This window comes from Postia placenta (assembly GCF_002117355.1).
Source record: "Postia placenta MAD-698-R-SB12 unplaced genomic scaffold POSPLAscaffold_5, whole genome shotgun sequence".
NCBI lineage: Eukaryota > Fungi > Basidiomycota > Agaricomycetes > Polyporales > Adustoporiaceae > Rhodonia > Rhodonia placenta.
In genome coordinates this window covers 1,456,698-1,479,118 of record NW_020169836.1, presented here as the reverse complement: position 1 = coordinate 1,479,118, position 22,421 = coordinate 1,456,698, and the positions used below count along the sequence as shown (strand labels likewise).

General features: G+C 53.1%; 8 protein-coding genes across 8 annotated transcripts; 3 read left to right on the top strand and 5 right to left on the bottom strand.

The window, feature by feature from the left end:
• Positions 1-436: 436 nt before the first annotated feature.
• POSPLADRAFT_1045861 (hypothetical protein) lies at positions 437-1,203 on the top strand (the record flags this gene model as incomplete). The annotated part of the gene is made up of 5 exons (XM_024478880.1): positions 437-492; positions 574-669; positions 767-832; positions 946-1,134; positions 1,170-1,203. The coding sequence occupies 5 exons, from the start codon at positions 437-439 to the stop codon at positions 1,201-1,203; spliced, it is 441 nt and encodes a 146-aa protein (XP_024340341.1).
• A 4,089-nt stretch (positions 1,204-5,292) lies between these two features.
• Positions 5,293-6,473, top strand: POSPLADRAFT_1138933 (hypothetical protein; the record flags this gene model as incomplete). Its single annotated transcript, XM_024484967.1, has 7 exons — positions 5,293-5,550; positions 5,615-5,660; positions 5,710-5,823; positions 5,953-6,018; positions 6,071-6,139; positions 6,295-6,375; positions 6,433-6,473. The coding sequence occupies 7 exons, from the start codon at positions 5,293-5,295 to the stop codon at positions 6,471-6,473; spliced, it is 675 nt and encodes a 224-aa protein (XP_024340340.1).
• Positions 6,474-7,430: 957 nt separating this feature from the next.
• Positions 7,431-8,769, bottom strand: POSPLADRAFT_1180477 (hypothetical protein; the record flags this gene model as incomplete). The annotated part of the gene is made up of 5 exons (XM_024488762.1): positions 8,286-8,769; positions 7,955-8,230; positions 7,828-7,890; positions 7,680-7,708; positions 7,431-7,649 (listed from the first exon to the last, which is right to left on the bottom strand). Exons 1-5 carry the CDS (start codon positions 8,749-8,751, stop codon positions 7,431-7,433), a joined length of 1,053 nt encoding a protein of 350 aa, XP_024340339.1. The 5' UTR covers positions 8,752-8,769.
• A 117-nt stretch (positions 8,770-8,886) lies between these two features.
• On the top strand, positions 8,887-10,454 carry POSPLADRAFT_1180476 (hypothetical protein). Its single transcript, XM_024488761.1, has 6 exons — positions 8,887-9,045; positions 9,132-9,183; positions 9,234-9,416; positions 9,481-9,873; positions 9,926-10,158; positions 10,213-10,454. Exons 1-6 carry the CDS (start codon positions 8,906-8,908, stop codon positions 10,346-10,348), a joined length of 1,137 nt encoding a protein of 378 aa, XP_024340338.1. The 5' UTR covers positions 8,887-8,905; the 3' UTR covers positions 10,349-10,454.
• Positions 10,455-12,022: 1,568 nt separating this feature from the next.
• POSPLADRAFT_1139554 (hypothetical protein) lies at positions 12,023-12,253 on the bottom strand (the record flags this gene model as incomplete). Its single annotated transcript, XM_024485057.1, has 1 exon — positions 12,023-12,253. One exon carries the CDS (start codon positions 12,251-12,253, stop codon positions 12,023-12,025), a length of 231 nt encoding a protein of 76 aa, XP_024340337.1.
• A 1,854-nt stretch (positions 12,254-14,107) lies between these two features.
• POSPLADRAFT_1139862 (hypothetical protein) lies at positions 14,108-15,921 on the bottom strand (the record flags this gene model as incomplete). Its single annotated transcript, XM_024485091.1, has 3 exons — positions 14,108-14,161; positions 14,752-15,299; positions 15,363-15,921. 3 exons carry the CDS (start codon positions 15,919-15,921, stop codon positions 14,108-14,110), a joined length of 1,161 nt encoding a protein of 386 aa, XP_024340336.1.
• A 2,015-nt stretch (positions 15,922-17,936) lies between these two features.
• On the bottom strand, positions 17,937-19,856 carry POSPLADRAFT_1033165 (hypothetical protein; the record flags this gene model as incomplete). Its single annotated transcript, XM_024476915.1, has 2 exons — positions 17,937-18,821; positions 18,876-19,856. 2 exons carry the CDS (start codon positions 19,854-19,856, stop codon positions 17,937-17,939), a joined length of 1,866 nt encoding a protein of 621 aa, XP_024340335.1.
• Positions 19,857-20,276: 420 nt separating this feature from the next.
• POSPLADRAFT_1045856 (hypothetical protein) lies at positions 20,277-22,226 on the bottom strand (the record flags this gene model as incomplete). The annotated part of the gene is made up of 10 exons (XM_024478879.1): positions 20,277-20,373; positions 20,423-20,495; positions 20,550-20,588; positions 20,642-20,701; positions 20,751-20,806; positions 20,859-20,933; positions 20,986-21,263; positions 21,315-21,705; positions 21,767-22,083; positions 22,152-22,226. 10 exons carry the CDS (start codon positions 22,224-22,226, stop codon positions 20,277-20,279), a joined length of 1,461 nt encoding a protein of 486 aa, XP_024340334.1.
• Positions 22,227-22,421: the final 195 nt, after the last annotated feature.

Sequence of the window (22,421 nt, the reverse complement as noted above, 5' to 3'; positions counted from 1 at the left end):
TCTGTACCCGCTATTCATAGTTAAACTGAGTTAGACACCTCACCGTGAGTTGATTATACTCGCAACAGCGAAGTATCACACGCATATACTCTGTCATGAGACTAATCAGCCTGGGAGCGGCATCTGCAATTATTCAATCTCATAATGCGAATGGTCAGAGGGCCTTCGCAGTGTCTTAATCGCGATTAACAAATAGCGCAAACAAATTCAGAAATGACCTGTATATCAAGCTATGTCCGCGTGTTCAAAGAGCACCACGCTCACACCGTTGCTAAGTCTTCTCGCACGTAGAACTGCACCTGTAGTTGTAAAAGTTACAAATGAGAACATGCCCTCAAACGCACAGAGAGAGACCTACCGAGCCTTCCGTATTTCATGCATTTCGAACTGCACCAGGATGTGCGCAAGCCTTGTGCGCACGAAGTCACTGAAAGACATGTTCACGATCGAGGGCGACTTCGGGAGCACCGCGTCCTGTGATAACATCGAATGGTGAGAGTTTACACGGCAATGCCGGCCCGTTTGCATCGCTGTACGTCCTCAACACACTTGATGCCTATTCGCAGGACATAGTACACGCGTTGCGGCCAAGGATACCAGCCTAGATGAAGGCCCGTCCACAGCACAACCTAATTTGACCAGAGACCAAATGCTCGAGGATCGAGCACAGTGAGTAGTAGCAGGCGGCAGAAGCGGTATCAGACTAGGGAGCAGAGAACAGAACAGCGTTCAGAGATAGCATGCAAGACAGCCGCCGCACTCGCAGGGCTGCGGTCGCTATATACCTGCGCCCCAAGCTAAGCTCCACCCGATATGAGGGGAATGCCGCAAGGTCCGTGGATTACAGCGCGCAAGAAAGTGGTTTAAGGGTGCCCTCGACGTGCAGCGTGACCAATTGAGAAGAACACGGAGGTGTAGATATGGGATAATGCATCAGATATGAAGGCGTTTTGTGGAGCAGCGTTTGGTCCGTGAAACGGCCCATACAGCGAAGATGTACTCTCTGAGTCAACACCCTACATCGAGGATGTCGAGGGCAACGAACCTAGATGGCGGTAATGGTGGTCGTGGTGGTCGTGGTGGTAAAAAGAGAGGCGTTGGCGAGTCGTGGTCACGGCGGGCAGAAGTCACATCGTCACGATCGTTTGATATCTGTCACAGATCTATAGTACCCTGTGTGTCACAGCGCGCTTGAGCACTTGAACATCTCGGCACAACTTGGCACAAACCAAGGAAGATTATTACATCACAATTTCAGGTACATAAGTACACAAGACTTGATTGAACGTTAATGGAAATAAAATTTAGATTTTAGGCATCTCACGATATCATTTGGTGCACTCGATTATACCTTGAACTGATGCCTCACTAAAACAGTGTCCGATGTTCAACGTGCATACCGAGACTTATGTCTCCTCACGCCCTAGCTCCAGCATTTTCTGTTTGACCACACGCCCCTCGGACTGCACGAGCGAGAGATCTCGTACCAGACGGGTCGAAGGCTGTGGTGGAGAGGATGACTTACGTCGACAATTAGGATTCCAAGTTACATGTACCGTAGCGTAGAAACATTCATGGAAGCCTCTTGCACGATCTCACGTCGTCTAGAATTGTCTATGAAATTTTGGTCACAGGTCAATATAACTGAGAGTGCAATGAAGAGGATGTGATATATGTTGTACAGTCGATCAGGCTAGCGCGTCATCAGTGATGAGCATTCCGTGTATGCTTCATGGTGATCACGCTTGTGAGGACTCACCAATCCGTCCGGCGAAAAAGAGCTGCGTAGTTCAGGGACCTCACCGTTAATATCGAGGCTTGGAGATTGGCGATGAGGGCATATGCTTGCTCAGCCATATAGTCAGCTATATCAATTAGAGACACCGTCGGCGTCGTTTACTCTGGATAATGCAGAAATGGAAGTGATATGAGGAAGATGTTCTGCGTCTTCAGGACCTCCAATCAACATATCGGCGGTGAGAGTAGGAAACGTACTTCTCGTGGGCATCGTGCGAATTTAACGGCGACATGGTCAAGTCGAGGGCTCCTCGTGAGCGGTCGTGTGGCCACAAAAGCCGTCGTAAATAGCTGGACCGAGCGAGCATTATGAAACGCATGAGCGATGATGCTGAGATCGGTGACATAGAAGGGTAGGGTCACCTGTGCATTGAAGGAAGACAAATATTCTTCAGCAGATAGGTCGATCATTTGGCATGGTCGTCAAGGACGTGCAATGTATGGAGTCTGCAGGTGAGCCGCTCTGACGAGAGGGTGGTGAACGGCATATCGCGATCGGAATCAGGAAGCTCCCACCTCCACCGACAAGTAAGTTCCTTGAGCGATGAAGTCACCCTGGACAGCATCTGTGTCGCAAGAATTCCGGGGTATTTGGCCAAGACGATCGTCCTAAGGCATCCGCCAAGCACGGGTGGGCTCCCAGGATGTTATCCATGTCGAATAGGTCCAGGTTTTTGATCCCCACAGCGTGTCGTAGAACATTGGAAAAAAGCGGAGCAGACGAATAGTCGTGCTCATACTTCATAGCATTTAAGCAATGGATCGACCGCAATATCCGATTGCCGTCGGAGTCGTCTTCCACCACTATTAATATCCCGGGGGCGCAGGAATGTAAGACGTGATAGCTTGATAGATTTGATGCATGGTGCGCGTCCAGTGATGTCCGCCAAAACGAAGCGACAGAAAGCAGAAAGCTGTGTAGGATAAATTCTAAGAGGTCCGGAATCGATGTAGTCCCCTGCTTAGGTCCATTCCGCTTACCAGTAAGGGACTAACCGACCCGCACGTGCGCCTCACATGTTCATGATGATATTTGTCACTCATCAACGGAAAAGGGAATGTTGGCGAGATTGTCGGATGCATTGGTTTTTGGCTGCGGAATCTTCTGTCCGGAGAAATCAACCTGAGAGAGCCAGTGGTGTGCGGTCAATGCCCGTGGTCAATAGTCATAGTCAATGACCGTTGACTTGCCATTGACCGTCAATGACCCTGGGACAATCATGACTCCGAGGTAAGCCCGGGGTCCTCGGGCATAGTGGTGTTCGAGGTCGAACCTCCTTTTGCGGTATTGGAAGATCGTCGTCTGCCCAGTGCACCGGGCTTGACTGAAGTGCTAGGCCAGCGCTTACTTTTGTCAAAAACAGCCATAGTAGGCCCTCTGATGCATGTTTGGACATCATCAGGCATGTATATGTGTTATGATCATGCAGAAATAATATAGTGCTCATATAGTGCTGTCATCAATGACAACCCGACACCTGGTGGAAATGGCTATAACTTCACATGTACACACTGGAGGGCGGCCGTAACAGCTACTTCAAAGACTATCTAACGTATTGGTCACTAATATGCTGACACAAGAAAAGGCCACTCTTATCAGCGCAGGGACACCAGCTGAGTTTACAGGTCTCTCTGCCACCCGACGTACAAGTACTACAGCCACTGTCTGTCGCTCAAATTGGCAAGGACACGAGACCGTGGGTAAAGTCATCGCACCGTGGGTAGAGTCACGGTCATTCAAGTCATTTCCCATCAATAGTCAATGACTATGGCAAGTCAATGACTCGCACATCACTGGAGAGAGCATATGCACAACAGCAACGGGATAGAATACCGATTCACCGAAAGGAGAAGCTATAGCTTTCAACATGATGCTCTCCACATAATACTTAATTTTCTCATGACCTTGCAGCCTGCCTTGAGCATAGCCATCTTTCATGCAACCTTTCGCATCTTTATCAAGTTCAGATATGCCTTTCAAAGCACTTCCTCGAGCATGGCTTGCGAGGTGGTGGGATTCGGATGCGGTGGGTATGGGTACCAGTGTTGGGCCAGTCATCTGCCAGTCGTCCCAGTCGTTCCCACGACTGGGGCGATTAATCGACGACTGTACGACAGTCGAAAAGTCGCGGCGACTTTTCCCACGGCTTGCGCAGACACGGCCCGATATTCACGTGCGCAATTCTGGTATGCAGGCGCCCGAAGAGTCCCAAAGAGGCATCGGATCAAGGGATGAGGGGGCCCAATGACTTTACTTGGCTGCCTCTCTCTGTCATTGAGAGATCTATTCGACTTCACCGCAAGGATGGAAAAGAGGGTTGGACATATTTGCAGGATGAAGTTGAGTTGTATGAGCTTCTCGACTTCTCATCTTCAATGCAGAAGATAGTATTGACTGAGTGCTGAGTCTCTGCCAATAGGATATACATGTATTTTCATTTACATATCTTGCTAACATCACATCCTGTTGTGTACATTATTTTGTGGCCAAATCTCCCTCCATTCCCGCATCACCTCTAATGTCAGGTGTGACTGAATGGTCGTGGGAATAGTCGCCGCCGTGGGAACAGTCATCGTCGTTTGTAGTCGTTTCGACCGACATCATGCGACTAAACGACAGTCGCACGATCATTCGACGACTCGCACAACACTGATGGGTACAGGACAACGGAAAACGTGTTTGATCCGTAAAGTCCGGAAACACCGAGCTAGAGGATCAGGGAGGAGGAAACCAGAAGCAAGTGCAGTCGCGTGGACGTCAGTATATCGTCGGAAAAAAGACCGTGACCTTGTAACGCATTGCCATGTCACCCAATGCCCCAGCACGATTAGCCTCTGAATATTATACTTATCACAGCAAGATGGTCAATCAGAGACCGGAAGCAAACCATTGCAACTACAGTCCCCCATGCAATGATCCAGACTGACCGCAATGTGACGCAACGGCTATCAACGGAGTTCCAATATGTCCTCATTGGAATGTGCCTCGGAAGTGTCCGATAGATCTGCTCTTGCCGCGTTAGCATGCGGTGCTCAATAAGTACTACACGCGGTTCAAACTTCGTACATGCTATCCTCATAAGTCTCCAGAGGATTCACCTGCTCCCTCAGCTCCAGGGGATATTAAGCATATTATTCTCTCTGTCACCATGGTCTACCACAAGAAGACCAGTGGTCCAGTAGCACTGGACACGGGCAACACACAGGCACCAAAGACCTAAATATGTTGCAACGGTCACATGTATGGTCCTGGCTTCCTCCTCTGGCTCGGTGTTTCCGGGCTCTGCGAAACAAATGCGTTTTCCGCATCATTCTGAAATTAGCGGTAAGCGTCCTCTGATCTCGAAGCTGGACAGGATCACCGCAAATCGAGTAGAAGATCGCCCGCCGCCGAGGACCATCAGCTAATAGTTCCTCCAGCTATATAAACCACTCTTGCGGTCGTATTTCAGTGCTCCAGTCCGATCTCCCCCCCTTCGTATTACCACACTCATCATGGCAATTGCATCCAGAGTAGCCGTCGTTACAGGCGCAGCACAGGGTATCGGCCTCAACATCGCCCTCCGCTTGGCTGACGATGGCCTCGACGTTGCCGTAAACGACACAGCGTCCAAGAGCGAACAGCTAGAGGAAGTCGTGTCTCAAATCCGAGCCAAGGGTCGACGAGCGATCGCCGTTTTGGCGGATGTAACGCAAGAAACGCAGGTCGAAGACATGGTTTCTCAGGTTGTCGAGCAACTCGGAAGTCTCGATGTGGTGGGTCCACGCTTGCGTGATACGTTGCTTGGAATGGCCATACTGAATATTATTGTTCTAGATGGTTGCCAATGCGGGCGTGCTTGTCGTTCAGCCCATCATGGAGGGTTTGTAGCACCTTTTGATAACGAGATTGCCACTGCTCACTTCACCCAGTGTCAGCGGCGGATTGGGACCGGGTGATGGCGGTTAATGTCCGCGGCACCATGTTGTGTTACAAATACGCTGCGAAACAGATGGTGAAGCAGGGACGAGGTGGCAGAATTATCGGTAGGGAAATTTCAGTTCGCTCTCCTGGCTATTTCACATATCAGCTATGCAGGTGCATCGTCCGTCGCTGGTAAAAAGGGTAAGAAATTGGAGCACACCACCGTGGATATTCACTTATGCTTTGTACAGGCTGGGCAGGAATATCTGCGTATTGTGCATCTAAATTCGCCATCAGAGGTCTCACTCAAAGCACAGGTTTGTCGACATGCGTCATATCGATTTGCAGCTGTCTGACTAGGATCTACAGCTGACGAACTGGCGAAGCACAACATCACAGTGAACACGTATGCACCGGGAATTATCAAGTCTTCGATGGGTACGTACCTATGAGTGTGCGCGATGGCAAGCCATACCAAATTTCACTTGCTTTTTGTTAGCACAAGCCTTGGGTGATGGACTAGAGGTGCGTGCTTACCAATGACGACTTGCGTTGTTTTTTCCTGAGGTCACATCAGGCATGCGGTATGCCAGCGGATCTGCCGTTGGCCGACCCCGAGGTGGTTGCTGCTGTGGTCTCCTTCCTTATCAGACCGGAGTCATATTTTATTACCGGTACGTCGCCTTGCTTTCATCAGACTGTATGACCATGTGGTTTTAAATTGCCATCAGGCCAATCCATATCACCGAACGGTGGAGCCGTCTTTGATTGAATGTGGCAGCCAGGCTCTTACTGCTCATATCGGAGGCGATCCGGAAAGGTAGTGACTTTCTGTACACGTTAGACGACTTCATTGTAGCCTCCGCCAAGGTGTATGTTATATAAATATCACCTTGTATTCGGAACCCAAATAATGTCGTCTCATGCTTGAGACGGAGCGCTGACACAGAGGATATCGCGAATATTGAGGGATTCGATGAGCAGGAATGTCCCCCGTGTGCGTGTATATCGAGCCCTTTCGCATCCTCGCGCCAGAACAAGGTGGAGCTAAATGTTCTCGCATCGCCACGCTCTACTGTGATCATCGGTCTTGAACGAGCTGGCTTCTGAGGTTCTAGGCGTGATACATCGGCGGAGATCATACTTGAAACGAAACGTACCGACTCGGAGATGCTGCGGGGGCACGCTGGGCCTCTTCCCGGGCCATCAATCAACTGAGTCCAGCGAGGACGACATTGCGTGAGTCGTGAATTCATCCCATTTGCTTATCAGCCGCCTCAACACAAAGGCCATGTATATGCTTGAAGGTTTGAAAGGCAGCTTCGCCTCCCATTCACGCAGGACTGGGTGCTGGGCCTTGAGAAATGTTGCAAATCGCCCACTTCTTCATTGATTTAAATAGATAGTTTCCTTATGCCGTCATTCAGGACAGCTGCACTAACAAAGCTTCATAATCAGTCTAGTATATTCATCATATTGCATTTATTCCTATGAACGCTCTGCGACGCGACTAAACCTAGCGCCTACCTTGAGCTTCCTCGCAAGGTGCCTGGGAATGATGTGATCTTTGATCGCCTTTTAGATACGGTACTCACACTGTCTTTGTGTAGGTTTGCCCCGACTACGGAACATTGAGCGTGGGCTCTAGTAAAGGATGTCTGACGAGTTGTGGTAGGGCGGGTATAGGTGATCACTGACGTCAGGAAAGCTTGAGGGCATTCTCAAGCGTTTAGATTGACAAGCACAGCATAAGTCCCTTTTTACCAGAAAGGACACGCAGGAGTGGGTACCCCATGGAAATTGAGACAATCACGCCCGAAAAATGCCCAGCCATGTCGAGACTCAGCAGACGTTCGTATCCGAGTAGAACGTCCGAGTGCGGCCTCGTACGTGTCGCATCTCCCCGCAAACCGCTGAACGCTTGTGTGATGACCCTTGCCAGACACAACTACAGAGTCGGCAGAGGGGTAGAGCTCACTTTATTTGCATGAAGCCATAACTCGCGGCCTGGTTTTAATTTCAGAGTGATAGAACCAGATGGTGTGACCTCCATGCGTTGGAAAATTCGGGTACTTAACGATTGCTAAAGAGCACCCATCTAATTCCCTCATAGATCACGCCCATACTGGGCGCAGCCCACTTCCTAACAGAGCGCGGGGGGCATCCGACCGGGTCGTCATAATCTACATCTGCATAGGTAGGAATGAGTACGGCACTCACTGTTGAGAGAAGAAACAAATGCCACGCACTAACCAGCGCCCGCAGTTCCCCTTTCCTTCTTCTCCCGCAGCGCCCGCTCAAACGCCTCAAATGCGTTTGTGATGGCCTCCCGTGGGGACTCTTGCTTTGGCTCTGCCTGGGCGGCCGCGTTCTTCGCCTTTCTGCGACGAATGCCTTCGGGCCACTCGCGCTCTGGAATTCCACGCTCGTCCAGAGCAGCACGAAGGGTATCGACGGCGCGCATGTAGTCCTCACGCGCGGCCTCGTATATATCGTACACGCAGACCGCACAGCCAGACATGCAGCATTCTAGCATTTATGACGTCAGGGTTGAATGCGGAGGGAGGGATAGCGGAACACGCACCGTCTGACTGGGGCTCCTTCGGCTTTTCGGGCACGACCAGACCATGGAAAGTCGGGGGTCCGATATTCAACGAGGCAGCCAAAGCATCCGCATGCTCAGCGTCTTCCGTCTGGTCGACTAGCGTGTTCCTGTGGGCTCCGTAGGCCTCTTTCCCGCGCAGCGAGCGCTCTAAGCGATGGCATCGCTCAGTGAGATTCTGCCCGCCGCGCCAGCGATCCTTTTGCCGCTGTATTCGTATCTGTGTTGGAAGAGAGTTGGGCAGCGGTGCCGTCGGTCCCGGTAGCACGTTAGAATCGAGGTTCGTGGGTGACTGAGTGAGCGAGGTCGGGGACAGCGGTTGATTTGTATAGCATCGACATTGTAGACATGATGCGCTGTTTATGTACTCAATGTATCGCGTGTTTCTTCTGGTGCCATACCGCTTTAGAACGTCGGCGCAAACGAGGAAAGAACGTGAGGGAAGCATTCACAGCGGACCATGTCGCGGTGGAATTCTTTGCGAAAGTAGGCGCCCGTTGAATTGGTGGGCGTATCTCGATCTCCATATATTCCCACGCCTCATTCACCATCGCCTCGCTCTCGCGCCAGTCTCCTTGCCTGAGACTTGCGCGTTGTCTCCGATGGCGTCCTCGTCCAGCACAGCATTCAAGACATTCTCGCTCACAAATGACGTGGTTGAAGTCTCGCCACAGGACGAGATCTACCGCTTCGATCCCGAGGCGAACCGCACGCTCAACCGCGAGCAGCCATGGGCGCGTGAGTGAGTGAAATGCCGGTGGCGATGGCTGCATACACGGGCAGGCCAGGTGTACAGCGGACGATGTGATGCTAACAAGGTCGCTATAGCCCTCACTACTTCAAAGTATGCAAGATTTCCGCCGTTGCATTGATCAAGATGGTACGCCTATCCTATCTTTGTCTCGAACCTCTATCCTGATATCTGCGCAGGTGATCCATGCACGCTCAGGTGTACCACACGAGATCATGGGGCTGATGCAAGGCAAAGTCATGGACCGAGCGCTTGTGATTGTTGACTCGTTCGCGTTGCCCGTGCAAGGAACAGAGACGCGCGTAAATGCCGCTAATGAGGCGAACGAGTATATGGTGCAGTACATTCAGGGCAGCGAGCGGGTGCGTCTCTCCTCCTTCTCTCATACCGCGCCACTCAAACCCATACATATAAATACGCACACAGGTCTCCCGGCAAGAGAACGCGGTCGGGTGGTATCACTCGCACCCGGGGTATGGCTGCTGGCTGTCCGGAATCGACGTGAACACGCAAATGACGAACCAGAAGTTCCAGGACCCGTTTGTCGCGGTTGTGATCGACCCAAACCGTACGATCTCCGCGGGGAAGGTCGACATCGGCGCGTTCCGTACCTACCCCGAGTCATACACACCGCCTGACGCAGGCTCGTCCGAGTACCAGTCGATCCCCCTCAACAAGATCGAGGACTTTGGTGTGCACGCAAACCAATACTACCCGCTCGAGGTACAAGTATTCAAGAGCAGTTTGGACTCGGAGCTACTTGGGCTGCTGTGGAACAAGTACTGGGTCAACACGCTCAGCCAGAGCGCACTGATTTCCGTAGGTCAATGTATGCTGCCTTTTTGTGGAGGCGCTGAGTCATCCTTTGCAGAACCGAGCATATGCGGCATCCCAGTTGGCTGATCTGGCACAGAAGTTGACCAAGGCGCAAACAGCCATCTCGAGCACGAAGGCACCAGCGCCTTCACTCAAAGACGACAAGCAGGCTAGGGTGTGCCACAGTTGTCAATTGTCATGCGATGATATACTCACTGTTTTTGATATACAGAAGGAAGAAAAGAAGAAAGAGGATCAGAATCAGCTACTGAAGAGTGTCCGGGATAGGTATGACATATTCTCAATGGCGCTGAAAGTCACTCATCCCGCCCGATGTCGTAGCGACAAGATCGCGTCGGAAGGGCAGCATGGCCTCATCGCTCAGGTGCTGAAGGACGTCATCTTCTCTATGCGTCCACAGGATGCTGCTCGAAGTGAGGTCTCGGAGATCATGGATACGACCATGGCCATCGGTTAAGCATCCAACATACACCGTGCCGAGGGGTCTGCAGTTCCGGGAGGGAGCGACGTTGTGTATATTAGTGCGTGCCTTGTCTTTGCTATTGACAAATTGTCAGATCACCAACAATGTATCATATGTCCGAACAACGTTCAAGGGTTTTACGTGCTTCATCGTGTCGTGCGTTTCATGGTGACGTGAATTTATTCGAACCTGTCTGGACCGTCTGGCTTGCACGAACGTTCTACTCGATAATCGAACATGGATGCTATATGCGCCGCCGCAGACTGACAGTCTAGTCCTGAACCCTTGTCATCACCGGAGTCCTTACACAGGATATTCACCTACGCTGTGGCGTGACAGTGGATCAGCCTCCAATACGACATGTGTATTATTAGCGACGTGTCAGTACATGGCACACAAGTACATAAGTCGCAGATGTAAGTAGCATTGATCTCCTAGAGCTTTAAATTGTAGGCAATACTCTTGTCTCTATTTCAGTAGCACTAGCCACAAGGCGTAACGAGGCACTTTTTGTCGACGTCGCTTGGACTGGATCGGATTATCTGTGAGTATGACGCGGACTATTGATGGTTGTGGAAGAGAGGGAACCATTGCCCTTCCCTGTGCGATGATTAATGTCAATTTGGCTTGTGCACAATACTTCGACGGCGTCAAGCATACAGGGCCACATCGGCTGACACCTTCTCCTCAAGCGCTAGTGCTTTATTCGTCCGCTTTGGACAGTTGGATGTACCGGTGATCCCGACGCGAGATATGGCAGAGCCGTTGCCTCAAGACGTGACGATCTTGTTCGATTCGTCAAACAGGGCACGGTCAATGGCTGCCAACGAGCAATCTGACTCTGCGTGGTCATGGCGAGTGACTGTGGTGCGCTCTAGACGAGACTGCTGGCTCGAACAGACGACACAGGACGGGGCAGACAGAGTTATCGGAGAGTAAGACATTGCGCCTCGCTTTGATCCCCTCCGAGTTGTCGAATGACGGTGAGTCACCAGTCTACCTTTATCTTTGCAGCCAGTGGCGAAGTTCAATCGGCGCCTGTTGTTAGGGTTGTGTGCACGAAGAGGGACCTTGAGCACCGCAGTTGTGTTCGTGACCAACGCGACTCCACTGAACGATGATGTTTTCGTACTGATAGACTCTGTTTTTATTGAGCGTTGAACGTAAGTTCATCACGGAACGCAGATATACAGAACCTTTAACGCTCTGTTTCACACTAGGTGCGCTACGAAAGATGATAGGACTGGCAGAGCAAGCACTCGAGGTGCTCGCAAGGCGCAATGCGTTACTGGCGCGATTCGAGGTACAAAAACCGACAAATGACGATGATGGTGCGGTATACGAAGGCCCGAGACCTAGTACATCTGCCGCACAGCAACAATCCGCCAACAGGCCTATCATCGCCCCCGAGGTGGTTACGCCATCGGATAAAAGCCAGGCGGCGTCCAGTAGTAACTCTTTTTCTCCTCGACCGTCAGAAACCCCTTCCCAGAGCGCCCCTCTGTAGTGGTTAAGACCACTACACGGCCATTGTACGTACAAGAGGATCTTTACTTACCAATGGCCATTCGTAGATAGCGATCTGTTTGTATCGCGAGCGTGCACGCGCGCCGCGCTGGTTCCTGTTACGGTAATATCCCTCTCCCGCTCTCCCCCTGTTTTAGATCACTATCTCCATATGCACAGGTACCCTACGGTCTCGATGTAGTTACCGGCTCGTCCATAAACCTGTTGTGCGTACGCTGTGTAGTCTCGTCGAATCAACGCCAGTATCGGCGCCCCTTTTGTTCGCGAATCCTCGCTTGTCTCTTCGCTCGCCCTTGACAGTTCGACGTCCGGATCCTTTCCGCTACGCGCTTCGCTCGACGTGCCCGTTACACCCTCCATCCGGATCTCCATCCCGTTCCGCACCATTCTCACCTTGTCCGTCTCCATCCCGGCACTCCTGGTCAATGGAGACAGACTAAAGCAATGTCAAGCAACCCATAATTTATACAGTGACGATAACTCCATGGTTTCACCACCGTAAATGGACTTCTATACCCCATCTATACAGCCGTCGCATACGTATTCTCAATCTGCCTTAAAATGGTGAGATTGTAGCATACTTAGATTGTTATTATCTTATGTCCACAGTAGTACGTCAACTACGAAGAGGATTGCGTAGATGATCATCGCACTTGGCATATGCAGGAAGTAGACCCAATAGACAATCATCGAGCCAAATCTGGATTTTGGGCTTGCCCTTCTAGCTGTTCTCAGACTAATTGCGACTGACACGAATTTGGTTATGTTGCCACGGTATACAACAGTATAGCTCAGGGCACGTACGGATCGCGGGTGGTAGCTATGCATCGATACTGGCGTGCATAGAAACGAAACTGGCATAGAAGAGTCTTCAGAACGCGAGCTGACATGGTCGCTCACCAGAACATACGGTAAATCTGAGTGTGTTTGTTTCTGACCTATTTTACTGTATGGATGGCCTAGAACTAAGATGAACGGCGCCGCAACGCCGCCCAAACCCAGGCGTCACTTGAGGGTGTGGATGAACACATTGGGATCCTACACGCGACAATCGTAGTATAAGGATATTAGGGTAGGGAAGCTAACAGGTAGTACCCTCCACGTATCTCACGTGCCTTGATGTCATCGTGGTGTCGATAATGGACAGGACATTTGCTTGCGCAATATCCGAGGTCGGGCATTCGTTCTCAAAACACTATTGTGGGCCCTGAGAAGCTCAAGAAACCAGTATCAGTTGTTGCTGTCTGCGATCTTCTTGACCACGGCGTCTACGTCGATCGGATCGAAGAGTCGGCAATGCAGTGGAGGCAGGTGCAAGACTCTACTTATTCCAGATAGCGCGAATTATGTGTTTGCCCTTCCTGCTGGGGTATAAATCTCAGCTTGGAATTCTCGAATCACAAGAGAAGTAAGCGCCAGAGGCGGAAAAGCTACTGTAAGTACCTGGGCAGATTTGCCAGGGCAGTCGGGTGCCAATGATGGTATGATCAATACAGTACCGGAATGGATGGAAGGGGCACCACAACGGCGATTACAGTCGTGGTAACCGCGATGAATAAGCTAATCGATTAGAGGGGTCGCAAGCCCGGCAAAGAACAAGATGAAAGTGACCTGGAAGAGCAATGGCACAATCGCAATCGCATCCTCGACTCCCCAGTTAATCAGACCACGGTGTCGGAAGCTCCAGATGCGGACGCTCTGCCGGGAGGTCTGCGGCCCCATCGGCATGGTGCTGTAGCCAATGCCAAGCCAATGGCTACATCATCATGCCAAGGGGGCATCCTGGCTGATAGCGAGGCAAACTGATGCGACTTCAAGGCTGAGGATGAGGGTAGATCTACACACTGGTATTGAATATTGAAGTCGACGACGGCGGGGGCCATGGAAGATGAGGTTGCGGACAGAGACATCGATTAATGAGCGACAGTCACGTGCCGTAACGTAATAGCACGTTACTTGATGGACAAATATAGACTACCGTATAAAATAATGGATACATATAGTCTGCATTGCTAACCATACACGGAAATGGGAGACAGTCGATCCATGTCTAGTATATGGGATACCTACGATTCAGTTACCGCGCGATTGAGCGCCCGGCCTTATTAGGACGGGCGCGCAAGGACGGTCGGAAGCTAAGTTGTACTCTTACCTCGGTACCCGCACGTCTCTAATATGGATAATATGGAGATTGGTGCAGCATACCTCTGGTTCGGGTGAGAAGTCTCACACCTTCAAGCAACCACCCTCACTCCACGCAACCCAATAACCCATGATAGTCTAAAGCCCACGATATGATACGTACGACCATGTATTATCCGGCACAAGTCGTCGCCCTCCGGCGGATATCAAGCTGGATTTAGAAAAACAGTAATGTACACGAGAAGGACTCAGGCATGACCTGCGCCCATCGAGCTGGCTCTGACCAGATCTGTCGACGGCACTGAAAATTCGCGCAGTCGGCGTGCAACGCCCCTTACTTCACGCCACACAGCCCAAGTGATACGCCAAGACAGAACGCCACAACAGCCGGTCACACGCGCACCCCGCCCCACTGCCCATCGCGCTACGATACGATACAATACAATACACTGTTCGAACACACCTGGAATAGCAGCGCTCTAAGCCAGCTCCACACCCCCCGGCGGCGCCAACCCCGCCTCGCCCCCCAGCACGAGCGTGTTCAGCACCGCGGCCAGGCGCACGCCCGCCATCGCCAGCAGCCGCTCGACGACCCACTCCGCGCGGATCTTCCCCGCGTACGCCGGCGTGTCCAGCTCGAGCAGGTCCGGGTGCGGCCGCGGGTGGCCCGCAAGCCCTTCCCCGCCGCCATCCGCATTCTCGCCGTGCGCGCACCCGTGCGGGGCCACGCCGTCTCCGTCTCCCGCGGCGGCAGAGAGGGAGAGCCCCGCGGGCCACACGGGCAGCGCGCAGTTCAGCTGGTGGATCTCGCGCGCCCACGCGTACGGACAGAGCGCGTCGGTGTCCCACCGCTCCTCATCATGCCCGCCGCGCCACACGCGCGCGAGCGCCCCCCAGGCCCACCCCCACAAGTCACGCTTGGCGGGCGCGAACTTGGGGCGGGACGCGCGGTGGCGCTTGCGGATGCCCGCGTTCCTCTTCAGAGACAGCGTGGGGTGCTGGGCGGTGAATGCTGATGCTGCGTCGGGCAGCCATTTCCCGCCCGCGTCGCTGTCGTCGGCGGGGCAGTCGAGCCATTCCTCGACGTCCGTGAAGCGCCCGGCCACGGCGTCGGTGCCGAAGCCTTCGTAGATGATCCTGCGGATGTACGGATCGTAGATCGCACCGCGCAGGTGCGCCTCGACGCCGCGCATGTCGGGCAGCGGCCAGGTATAGTTCGGGGGCACCGTGCGCAGCGCCTGTGCGATGAGCAGATTGTCCCACACGCTGTGCAGGTCTACGATCACGCAGATCGTTAATGTCGGAACGTATAGTGGAGAAGTGGAGTGCGATCACTCACTCGAGACGCGGCCATCATATGTCACCTTCGCACCATTGCCGCCGCGCTCCTTCCCTGTGAGATGAAGCGGCATATGCATGTCCCCCATGAAGTGCACGAGATATTTCAGCGCCTCCTCGCCCTCGTGCAGGCCCGCCTCGCCAGAGAGGAACGCGGCCACCTGGCCTGTCTTGTTGCTCACTGCCGCGAGCACATTGATGTTGTGCCGCCCGGCCCAGCCGTTAGGACCGGGGAAAGCGCAGGAGTCTGCAGGAGCATCGTCGACCGCACCGACGTAGTGCAGGGGAGCAGTCCAGCGGTATGCAGGACTGCCGCGCACGCGGTCGGCCCAGGCGGCGATAGGGGCGAGGTGGCAGGGCGGGTAAGCACTAGATGTCGAGGCCTTGTGAGAGGAGGAAGAGGGAGGATAGAGTATGTCGCAGAGGACCGGCAGCACGGAGGGATCGAGGTGAATTTGAGCAATTGTAGCGACTATCTCATGGCCAGCAGCGCCCCATGCCATCGCACTTGGCAAGGAGGCGAGACCCGCGAGAGTGCAGGCGAATGTCTGTAGCTTCATCTTGGTGTGCGGAGCGTAGGAGGTGAGAATCCGCGTCTGCCCAGGACCCAAGCGTTATGTAGGCTTGTGGTGGTGTTGCCGCGTTAACCAAACTGGTGTTTGCGAGGGCAACCTGGGATAGCAGAGAAACAAAGGCGGCGACAAGCGGTGGTCAGCCTGGCGAGAACCCAAGCAGAGCTGTGCAGGACAATTGTACTGCAAGCAGGACGCAGCAACGGACAGCGCCAGGAGAACAAAGACAAGTCATTTTAGGAACTCTCCGCGACCCTGGCGTCGCGGAGATACGTACACAACACAATAGACGCCCCGATCAGCGAATCGCGATCGACTGCTCGACCACGTGATCGTCTCGGATAACAACGGCGATTTAAGTTGCAGCAACAAGCGACTTTTACGTGAGCGAGGGGAAAATAACGGCGTACTTGGGAGCAACGTCGGTATCGTGGATGTAATACCCAAACCTGCGCGGTCTACAAGCGGGTTCAGCTCATAAGCAGTCACTGCCTACGCACTGAGTGTGTCTAAAAGTCTGACTCCGAGTCGTTACAAGCCTCACTGAAACGAAGTCAGCACGCATGAATCGTTTGAACATTCGCTAGCATTTACGGGTCATGTTCAAGTTCTTCTGACTATCATTTCACTCGCATATATTCATGTGAACAATGACACATCTAAAATTGAAGTCACAGCGAATACAGTGACTTCGAGTTGTTGACAGAGATCTGACTCTGGGAAAACCCTCAAGAGGGGGGAGAGGGAAAGGAAGAAGGAAACGCGCTGGATGGGATCATCGCTCGGTATAACTGTATGCATGGCACCGGTAAGGTTAATGACATCATAATAGTCCGTATAGGCATTGACATCGAAATTTGTGTCGCGCATGATGGGGCCGATCATGCCGGATGGAGGGAAACCCTTGTTATCATATTTCAGAATCTACCATTAATCATTCTCACACAGACGACGACAGCCACCCGCACCTTTATAAGGTTAGTTTCAGAAGTAAGGGTTGCGGGCAATGAGTAAGGGCGTCGCTGTGTGGATGTAAATCACCCAAACAGGCGGCGTGCTCGCAAGTTCCGCAAGCTCGGACGCTCGCGCCGTCAATTGTGTTGTATTTCATCTAATGAATCATGACAGGGGCGCTCGCCAACATGGGATGTATATATACCGTGCTACTATCACAAAGGCCGCAACGATTCAATGACAACTGTTGCATGGGTTACACGACACGATCGTTACTTGAACACAAAATGGCCTAGACGCTGACGTAGTAGTAAAGAACGGGTTGAATGCTTGCGTGCAATACCCGCTTCACACCAACGAGGTAAATTTGCTCGAAGGAGATACCACCGGCGCCGATCTTCAAGCTGCCTTGTATACCTGATTTTGACATGTCTGCTAATCGTGCCGGGGTGAAATGTCTTGAACCTGTGAAGGGCGAATTGAGGTCCCACAGGAAAACTTGCGACTGGACGTAATCAAAAATCCGAACATTCTGTCAAATATCAAAACCCACGGAGAATATGCAAGTTGTATGTTACAGATCTCTACGGCGTTGATTAGGCCTGATACAGCCGAAACTGTAACAATAGACACAATCTCAGGATTCAAAACCTAGCCAGTAATGGTATACTGAATGACCAGAAAAGACCACAGGCAGGCCACAAGCAGCCATGATTAAGGAGCCTCCAAGGCGTCGCGCTTTAGCCGTGACTTGCGCTAGCGTGGTCACGCACATCTCGATCTAAAGGGACCCACTGGGCCCACAGCTACAAGGGGGGCTGAGGTACGATGCGGGGCTCGCAAAGCATAATACTACCCGCTGAGGGGGAACAAAACCAATGTACCCTCTAAACAGAGGCCAGTAGTTCCGTGATGAGCAAGGGTCTGTCCTCGTGTGCACACAAAAGCTTTTGTGATGTATTAGAACATCGTTGCGACTGTACGCTAATGCGAAAAATATTTAGACGTCAAACTTGTCATCAGAAACAATGGCTTCAGCTGTACGCACCTCAAACCTCATCTTCTCCGAATGGGTCCCAATCTTCCTCGCGTCCCTGCCCAACCCACTGCGTGCCCATCTGCGGGTTGTGCACATCTCCTTCACGTGTATCTTCTTCTGCCAGGGCAACATCTCCAGCCTGCCCCGGCTCCAGTTCTGGCACCTCGCTCGCATCTTCGGCGAACAAGACATCGCCATCGAGCTCGTCCACCTCTTCCTCGCTACCGCTCATGTCTGCGAGCCCGCTTTGCGTCAGACGCTCCAGGCGACGCGAGGCACGCGCGACGCGACGTGCAAGCGCGGGATGTGCTGGTCCGGGTGTGATCACAGGCAACGCGGAGAACGCATGTGCTGATAGTGAGACGGCAAAGCCGCGTCGCGCCGAGTACGGCGATGCGGAGCTATATGCGGAGCGCGAGGCGCTAGACAGCTGGGGCAGCGTCGCGGGGCTTGAAGACGGCGGGGAGGACGGGGGTAAAGGTGATAATTCTCGTCTTCCAGCCACAGCTTCGGGTCGGATAGGCGAGCTGTCGAATGGATTCGACGTACGTGGTCTCGCAGGTGAATTCCCTCGTAGAGGTCGTAGCAATGCACTTTCGCGCTCGCCCTCACGCGCCAGGAACCGCGCGAAGGCATTACGTTCGTTCCACTTCCGTAGACGCTTCGTGTCACTCTCAACCTCATCCTCAAAGATCTCTGATTCTAGTACGTCATCGCCGTCGCCCCGGTCATGGGACAGTATCCGCGAATTCTTGGGCACGGTATGCGCGATGCGAATAGCGCCTCGCGCACTCCCCCGCCAGCGAAAGACGAAGGGCTGATTGCCCACACCCTTACGCGGCGGCACGCGCGCGGTGTTTATGGTAATATGGATCGAGATGCCGGGGAGGTGGTGCTGGATCAGGTGTGTCAGCACAATGCAGCAAGTCGGTCGCATTTGAAGACATACATATATGATGCCACGCGAGAGGTCAGGCCCATCTGGCCACACCTGTCGAACCGTGTAGTCATCTTCTGCCTCCCACCTCCACTCGATCTCGTCGCCATCGTCGTCGAAGCCGGGAACCTGCGTGTCTGCCTCTGCCATTCGTAGGCGACTTGAGCTGGGGCTGCCAAAGATATCCTCATCCGCCACCGGCTGGCGGTCGTCCGGGAACAGATCGGGGAACAGCTTTCGATCGCGTACGCTCGACAGGCGGACGCGTGTAGCCCCGACATATGGTTTCACGACGCCCGGCTTGTATCCGCTTCTGTATAGCGCGATGTCATGACGCACCTCGAAGACGTGACCAGCCCAGTCCTCCGGGACCTTCGTGGCCACTGCTGGTTTGGGTGGATTATCCATCCTTGCTTTGCCCTTGTCCTGCCTCCTGGGTATCAATCCTGGGCCCGGCGCACCCACAAGCATTGCGCGCATGTACGTTGACGGTGCGCTACGCAGTCGCTCGCTGCGTCTGTGGCGTGTGGGCATCGTGGTACCAGGCGGCTTCTCCCAGTGCGCGTCACACGCAAGTAGGAAGAGAATGAGTTTATGCAGGTGGCGGAACGTGTAGTTCGTCGGCACCTGCACGATGCGGTACACACCATCGAGATCCGCCGACGGCTCCTTCGTCTGCGCCTTCCCTTTGCCCTTCTTGTCCTCGTGAGCCAGCTGGAAGCGGAGCGGGAGGTGCTTCCCGAAGCCGGTTGCCCGTGGCAGCGTGAGCGCCGCCAAGGTGCGTTTGAGGCCAAACGGATTGGACGGTGAGTCGGATGGAATCGAATAGGCGTAAGGTGTGCTCGGAAAGTGAGAGCCGACATAAGGAGAAAGCGCAGAAATGCGAGGACGCGTAGGACTGCTTGTGCCAGGGTCGATACGAGCGCGCTTGCGGTTCGAGGGCGGGGTTATGGACACAGGAGTGTCGTAGATATCTCGTGCACGCTTGATCATCACGTGTGGCGTGTTGGGCGTATGAATAGTTTGGTTCGTGGTTATGGAAAATATGAGAGCTGAGCGGGAGGATAAAAAGACAACGCGTTGTTACGACAGAGGGCGGGGATATAAAGTTCAGGGCGCGCAATGTATTCAACAAGACACGATCATGTGACCGCGCGACGCATCTCCAGCCGCCGGCTCGATAACGCCAGCAGTTCAACGGCTTGCAAATATTGTCTATGTATATACACGAGCGCATTGGATAAGAAAATTGTTGCTACAATACACAACCAAGCATACACGGAGCTTCTAAAACATATTGGTACATTTACAGCGAGAGAGCGACCCTACGTAGTGCCAGCAACGAAAGGGACGACTGTACATTGACTTCAAGATAGGCTGAATCAAGCGAAAATAACGAGTTTCATATGCGCATTACGCATCCGGGATTTTAGTGCGCAGCGTAGCCGTCATGGCGTGATACTTCTCGTCGGTGTATGGAGGGTAGCGGTCGCTGAGCTTCGGCTCCAAACTATGGGTCATGTCAGGCAACTGCGACAACATGATGAAGGAGCACATACGCAAGCGGGATGTCCACATAGCTCCGCAAATGCGTGAACGCGTCGAAGGTGTACTTGCTGTTCCATGTGCCGTCTGCAACGTTCGTGAGTACAGGCGGAATGATACGCATGAGTGATCAGTACTCACGGCCAGAATCGCCCTGGCCTCCAAAAGGCATCTCATATACTGTGTGGTAGTCAGTACATGGAGCTTCAACAATGAATCAGGCAAGAACCTACCGGCTAGGTGAGTGACCGTGTCGTTCATACACAAGGTGCCGCTCCTGGTCAGCTCGAGCACTGTCGGAGACATGTTAAACAGCGAATGGCAGTCGGCCGGTCTACTCACGTTTCTCCTTGACGACCTCGTCACTGGTGAAAGCGTAGATGACAAGGGGGGCAGGCCTGTCACCGAGCTCAGAGGGTGGAAAGTACCAACCAAATAATGTGTACATACTGGGTGCCGATGAGATGAATGGCCTCTTCAAGATTGTCCACTGCGATAATAGGGAGAATGGGTCCAAATAGTTCGCTAGAGAATGTCAGCACACTGTTGCGGTAAACTGGAAACGATAAAGGCTCACTCTTCCATCAGAGCATCGTCCAACTTGACGTTCTTGACAATTGTAGGCGCTATTCTCTTGTCGCCATCGAAGTATCCGCCGATCACGACTTCGCCTTTGGTTCGGTTAAGCAAGCTTCTCAGTCGGGCGTGCTGCGCGGGGTTCACAATGTTCCCCCAGCGGGAACCCTCGTGGAACGGACCATTTGGCCAGAACGTCTTGTACATCTTCAGTAGCGCAGCTATGAAGGCATCCTGCTTGTTGCGTGGGACATACACATGGTCAGGTGAGACGCACAACTGAATCTCCATAAGTCTGAGCAGCACACATATCATTAGGGACAGACTCGCCTGGCCCGAGTTTTGTAGTTTGCCATAGAGCACCCTCTTCGCGGCGATCTCAATGTCCGCATCATCTGCAATGACTACGGGGGACTTTCCACCGAGCTCCAATGTAACAGGCGTAACATGCTTTGCTGCCGCCGCTGCGATAACACGTCCGGTCTTGCTGCTACCCGTGAACATGATATGGTCCCATCGGCGCTCAAGCAAGTGCGTCGTCTCTGGCACAGCGCCGTTCACGAATGCGTACGCGTGAGGGTCGAGGTACTTGGGAAACAGGTCGGCTAATAGCTGTGCCGTCGCGGGCGCAAGTTCCGATCCTTTCACCACACAGGTACAGCCAGCCGCGATGGCTCCCATGAACGGACCCAGAGTGAGAATGTATGGGTAATTCCATGGCCTAAAAGTGTGAACAGGGGTCGGACTGGCAGGCCGAAGGGAATGCAAGGAGGGGGACATACCCGATAACGAGCACAAGACCCTTGGGCACCCTGTACACGGTAGTATCCCAGTCACTCCGCCATGCCGCTACCTGGGGCTTTTCTGGCTTCGTCCACTCCTCGAGATGGTCCGCGTCATAAAGACAACAATTGAGGACATTCCCGAGCTCGGCGACCGCGGCCTCCTGTCGCGGCTTGCCCAGATCCTTGAAGACCGCGTCCTCGAGCGCCGTCGCGTTATCTTGCACGAGACGCGCAAGTTGGAGGAGCTGGTGCCGGCGGTAAGGCAATGGTTGAGTGGTGCCCGCCCTGAATGTCGTCAACAATCGCTCGTGGATCTGTATATCCCATCAGGATCAATAATCTTCAATTTGCCACTCGATCGAGCAAATGACGGATTGCGTACCTCGTCGATTTCAGCGGGGGTGTGGTAGGGCAGGGTGCTGCTGGGAGACATGCTGGAGGACGACGAGGTACCCATGTCGGCAGGAGTGTATTTGTATTGTATTATACCACAGTTGTCAGGATGTCAGCAATAAGACGCTAGCGGCGTGATGCGAAAGCCGCAATAAGAACGGTTTGCTGCTAAGGACGCGGGATGCCTGGCACTTCTCTATGATTTTATCCCTTCCGAGCAATTCTTCCCAGCAGGGGATGAGTAAGGCGAACACCGGAT